Consider the following 6,262-nt stretch of genomic DNA (forward strand, 5'->3'; position numbering starts at 1 on the left):
TGATACAACCCTACCGGTCAGCTACCACTGCCGCACGCCTGCACTCTCATCGCACCGCATCCCCATCGTCTCTCTCTCGGCCTCCGCCTCCCCACCGCGCCGGCGCCGCCTCTCCCTTCGCGTCGACGCCGCCTCCGTTCTCCACCGCGCCGCGGCCACCGCCTCCGCCCTCCACTGCGCCTGCGCCGGCGCCGCCTCCGCCCTCCACCGCACCAGCACCGCCTCTGTCCTCCACCGCGCCGTGGCCGCCACCTCCACCTCGGCGCTGCCTCCAGCCAGCCTGCCTCCGCCTCGACGCCATCTCCAGCGCAAGTATTTTTGTGACCTCGACGATTTGGTTATATTTGGTTGTGGCTCTGATTTGAATCCAGTGCATTTGGTTGTATTTTTGTGATATATATCTATGAAAAAATATCTCAAAAGAGGGGAAGTGTTGTAAAAATTTCATTCCAAACTTACTCCTAAAAAATTTCGGTCAGACCAAGACTGAAACTGAATTTGCCGGTCCTGAGTTTTTTAGATGAAATTCAGTCCTAGGTTTTCAAAAGACCGAAATAACCGAAAAACCGAAGACCGAGACTGAATTTTCAGTCTGAACCGAATGCCCACCCCTACCACTGGCAGCTTGGACCGCCAGCCAGCCAGGCGCCTGCTGCCCGCTGGTTGCTACTACTGCGGGACACGCCACTTCATAAAACGGCCCAGCCGCCCAGCTCGCTCTGCCTGCTGCTTGCGTTTCTCTCGTGAAATCTGCTGTGAAAATCCTCTCGCCTCCTCCATCCATCGTGCAAAACAGCCACGAGAGAGAGAGAGGAGAGAGAAACCGAGTCACTGCCTGCCAAGCCAGCCAGCCAGCCAGCCTACTGCATTTAAACCCCCACTCTTCCAAGAGGAGAGGGGGAAGAACACAACACAACAACAACAACAGGTGAAGCGAGAGAGAGATGGTGATTCCCCGGGCTCCAACTGCACAAGGTTAAAAAATACATTTAATAATTTATTTTTTTGAAAGAAATTTATCGATTATATTCAGTTGTACCTGAAAAACTAGCCCTACATTTTGCTTAAAGAAAAACACAAGATCTGAACGGTAAAAAGCTGTTTCAACCCAACAACATTCTCAATTTCCCATTTAAGTAATTAAACTAATTCTGATAAAAATCCAATAGAACTCCTGTGTTCGAAATGATGCTATCCGAAAGGATTACTAACAAACTAAAAGAGCTTTCAACTGGAAAGCACACAATACATAAAAATCTCCACACAAGACTCGATATATTAATTCTGCAAAACACACAATACACTAGTAGGCTATCGTTTACCAAATGTTTATATAGGCAATATTTTTTGCACAAAGCAACAGGGATAAATCAAAATTGCTGTCTTGGTGATACTGATGTACTATATAGTCACAAGCACCAAAATATCCATAAAGCACGCATATGTAAGCCAATCAAATAACTAATTCCATAACATTAATATCTCACCCATGTGTGGTTGGTACTTCATCATAACAGAAAAATTCAAGAGAAAGCAGAATAAAAAGAAAGAGCTAACTTTCAGAGTTATAATAATCGCAAAACCTGAGACTACCAACATTTTAAGCAGTTTAGCTGTAGTAAAACAAAGGACGGATAACAGAAAATCATAATAAACACTTCTTACATTACAGATACTTGCTGAAAGATCAGTCTGATAACCATACCAAACTTCTATGGCACAATTATACAACTTTCTGCAAGATCGAACCACAGAGTACCAGATACTTGTAGCTCAATTGAGAAGAAATGCAAGAGATTTAAGCAAGCCATACATGTGGTGATGTGCAGCTTCAGGCTTCATTCTAAAATTTTCAACCCTGATCAAATATGTCAAATAGCATCCGCTGATACTTTTTTGCCGGGTCGGCCGAAGGAACTGGCGACCAAATTCCATTAAGATTGGGGAAAAAAGAACAGTACAAAGATTTTGTTTACAACAACAAAAAGCTGTTGAGTTGGGGCGAAGGCTTCCCCCATAAGCTGAAAGAGAAAAAGATTTCAAGTTAAACTGAACATGAAAGAACAAATGCTAAGAACTGAAAATGCCCACTATCTGAAGAAAAAACAAAAGGTGATTTTCAACTCATTGTTGTTCTGTGAACACAAAAACCTTCAAACTTGATGTTCAGGCATTGGGTGTGTCTGCTCTTGAAGCATTTTCAGGATGGTCCTGAGAAGGAATTTGAACCTTCCTCGATCTCAGATATTTTGCAATTCCACTTGATAAAACGGTCACAAGCAAAAGGTATACCACAACACAGATTACTAGCCCATAGACATAGACTGATGTCCTGAATCTTCTGCAGCTTCCTGCAGCAAAAGCTGTCATGAGACCCAGTAAATCAAGTATCATGATCAAGTACAATACATCAATATGTACATCCTTCTCTCTGATAGTTCTACTCAGCAGAAGCATGATCACAACAATTGATGACATGAAGGAGAATGCGTTGAAGCAGAAGAATGTTTTGTAGCGCCTATGATTCACATCATGAAGAATTGGATTGCCAGCCTTGTGGCCACCGTCATCCGGCCAAAAGCCACCAGGTGGATTCAGACCAGCTTGGTATGCTATGGAAGCTGCTAAAACTGCAAGCAGCATCAGATACTTTTTCCTTTTCCTCTCTTTTTTCTCTTGAGGATCTGTACTTTCTTGCGGCCCAGAAGAACTGTCTTGATTGACATCCCGTATTGACAAAAACGTCTGCAGTGTATTACTATTTGTTGAAGAGAGTAGAAAGACTTGAATCACAACGGAGATCAAAACTGCAACAGCAATGATGATCAGATAAATAGACTGTATTGCTTTCCTGCAACTTCCAGCAGCATAGGCGATTAAGAGGCCAACCAAGCCCACCACCAAACACACTCGCAATGCATGTGATTTTATCCCATGCTCACAGGATTCCTTGTTCACAAGTAGTATTGTGGTAACTACAGAAGACACAAAGGATAGTGAATTTGAGTAATAGAACACATCATAGCGTTTTGGGTGGGTGTCCTGGAGGATCGGATTGCCTGGCTTGCCACTGACATCCTTGTCATCAGACCATACACCTCCTGGAGGATTCATGCCAGCTTGGTATGTGACAGTTGCAGCTAGAACTGAAAGTGTCAATAGTAGATTACGCCTCCTCCCCAACTCCTTAGTATCCTCTGTTCGGTTCTGCGGTGACACAGATGATGCCGGCGATGCCATTCCACATAGAACATGTATTGCTATTAGAACATGAACAAGAACGTAGGCAAGTACCAGACAGAGTAACACTGATATATAAATGGACTTATTTGCTTCCCTGCAGCTCCCCATAACAAATGCTCCAGTCAGGGAAAGGAGATTCACAATCATGACTATCTGCAATGTACACTGTTTTGTAACCTTCATGATCATCACCTTGTTCAAGAGCAAAATGATCATAACAACAGATGCCACAAAGGCCACTGCGTTGAGATAAAAGAATGCAATAAAGCGGGAATGGTATGTGTCCTCAAGAATGCGATCACCAGCTGAATGATGGTATTCTTCAAGGATGTGATCACCGTCTGCATGACGGAATTCATTTCCTGACCAGAAGCCACCTGGTGGATTCAGACCTGATTGATATGTTAGGGATACTGCAAGAATGGCAAGAAGCAGCAGATTTTTGCGGGTCTTATTCAAGTGCTCCTCAATTTGATTGCCATTAACATTTTGAATTGGTGCTGCTTGGTTGCTGTGAATATGGCCATTAGCAACAGGTTCAGTATCATCATTGGTGCCAACAATCTCAGTGTCATGGTTATGATCTCCATTACTGAATCCGTTTCTCCTGGAGCTCGATGAGAGCATCCAACCCGTTGCACTCACACACCGCAGACTCACTTTTTTGAAATTCTGTAGCCAGATTGCAACAGGTTTGTATGCAAAGATCCCAACCAACAGTGCAAGGCAGATTAAAACTATCATGATAATAAACATTACGTAGAATGATGTTGCTACATCCCTACAACATCCTGCAGCATAGGCACCAACTAGGCACAATAGATCAGCTACAACACATACAATGACTGCTTTGGACCTTATCCCATGTTTGCTCAATTCTGTGCTCAGAAGCAATATGACTGTGACCAAAGAAGCTACAAAAGAAGTTGAATTACAACTAACAAATAATTTATAACGGTCAAGATAGTTACTGCGAAGAACAGAAGTAGCTGGCTGGTGCTTGTAAGGAGGAAAGGCTGGAGGCACCTTACTAAGCGGATCATACTCATTTTCAGCCCAAAAGCCACCTGGTGGACTCAAACCTGCTTGGTATGTGACAGTAGCAGTAAATGTTACAAGAATCAAGATGAACTTGCGAGCATCCTCAACATCTTTGTCTTGATGTCTGTCACTTTGCCTGTCGTGGACACCCCATAATTTCTGTATCATCTCTTTCAACTTATCTGGAATAACCCTCATGAATACTAGGACATGTACCCCAACATACAAGAAAACAGCAAAAACTAGAATCCAGGTATAAATGGATGACTTAAGTGCCCTGCAGCTTCCTGCAGCATAAGCCCCCATCAGGCTGAATAGGTCCAGTATCATGGTAAATTGCATTGACCGGAGCCACAACACATGCTTGGTTGCACTCTTACTTAGAAGCAAGATGATTAAGACAAGAGATGCAGCAAAGGCCGTTGCATTGCAGTAAAAGAATACCTCATACCGTTGAAAGTAACCAACAGGAAGAACAGGATTACCAGCCTGGTGCTTATCCTTATTTAGTGTCCAAAATCCCCCTGGTGGTGTTAATCCAGCATTGTATGTCACACCGACTGCTATGGTTCCAAGCAGTATCAAATACTTCCGTAAACTCCACAATAGCTTAAAATTACCCTCAATGTTATCGTCTTGGCTCGTGCCATTTGCCATCTCGATGCTACTGGACATGGGTTGCAGGTCTCAGCTGTTCTTTATCCTCTCATTCACAGCAGCAACAAGTAAGAAATCTGGAAGATTGAAAGATTATTCACTGATGTTTCTGGATTTTCTGGTTGCAGAACAAAAACAACGGCAAAGGATGCTAGGAAGAAGATACCAATTCAATCCCTGGATTTGACTTTTATTGCCGCGAAAATATATAAGCAAATCCTGCAGAGTAACTGATAACATTAACTGGAAGCCATACACGACAGAGTAGGTCCATCAAGAAAGAATTACCAGGAAGAGAAGATGCTCCTACCTGGCATGGAAAGGGATTGAAATGCTCCAAAATTCAGGTGGAGAGGCTGCCCTCATCGGCCATATGGTCTTTTCTCTATGCGAGGTTGCATGTTTGGGGTTAGAACTAGACTGATGGATGGCTGCTCAAACAAGTGATTGGACTTGCAATATTCAAAAGCTCAGCCACTCAAGCCTAGCTGACAGTGTGATATAAGTATAGGGCATAAATATAAGTATAGGACAAAGACCGAGGAGGAAGAGAAAGACCTGGTGAAGTAGTCAATGTCCGAAAGGACAGCACCACAGCAAATGGAGGGGCCATCTTGCAATAACCACGCATATAATAACAGTATAACACTATCAGCTCGTGCTCACTAGAAATCGAGTGCAACTGAAACAGCCAATATGTTACTAATAAAAGATGCACCTAACCGAATCTTTGAACATGGGTATTGAAAAGGGTCACTTTGAACATCAGAACACCTAAACTCCTAAAGGAACGGAATATTTATACATGAGGTACGCATTCCGACTTTTAATATGACACCCAGATGGATTGTATTTTCTGCACAAGGATGCAACTGTTAGCTGCTGGCAATAACTGGTTCTATTTTCTGCACAAAGATGACATTTTTTAGCTGCTGCAATAATCGGTTTTTGGAACAGGAACACACAGGTAAGCAAAGTTAAGTCAGTAAATTAAGTACCTGGGAGACGATGCAGGGTAACTTCATACTCCCTCCGTCCCAAAATAAGTGCAGTTTTGCACTACCACGTTCAACGTTTGACCGTCCGTCTTATTTGAAATTTTTTTATGATTAGTATTTTTATTGCAATTAGATGATAAAACATGAATAGTACTTTATGTGTGACTAAATATTTTTAATTTTTTCATAAATTTTTCAAATAAGACGGACGGACAAACGTTGAACGTGAATAGTGCAAAACTGCACTTATTTTGGGACGGAGGTAGTACTAAGAGCAAGTTTAATAGTATATCCCACTAAGCTCCAATTCATCTATAGCCAAT

The 6,262-nt window shown here is 42.7% G+C and overlaps 1 protein-coding gene across 1 annotated transcript; it reads right to left on the reverse strand.

Annotated features, from left to right (window-relative positions):
- Positions 1 to 1,627: 1,627 nt before the first annotated feature.
- LOC4340793 (uncharacterized) lies at positions 1,628 to 5,382 on the reverse strand. Its single transcript, XM_015786453.3, has 3 exons — positions 5,252 to 5,382; positions 5,108 to 5,160; positions 1,628 to 5,018 (listed from the first exon to the last, which is right to left on the reverse strand). Exon 3 carries the CDS (start codon positions 4,957 to 4,959, stop codon positions 2,167 to 2,169), a length of 2,793 nt encoding a protein of 930 aa, XP_015641939.1. The 5' UTR covers positions 4,960 to 5,018; positions 5,108 to 5,160; positions 5,252 to 5,382; the 3' UTR covers positions 1,628 to 2,166.
- Between the last annotated feature and the right edge of the window lie 880 nt (positions 5,383 to 6,262).

This window comes from Oryza sativa, chromosome 6, assembly GCF_034140825.1.
Source record: "Oryza sativa Japonica Group chromosome 6, ASM3414082v1".
NCBI lineage: Eukaryota > Viridiplantae > Streptophyta > Magnoliopsida > Poales > Poaceae > Oryza > Oryza sativa.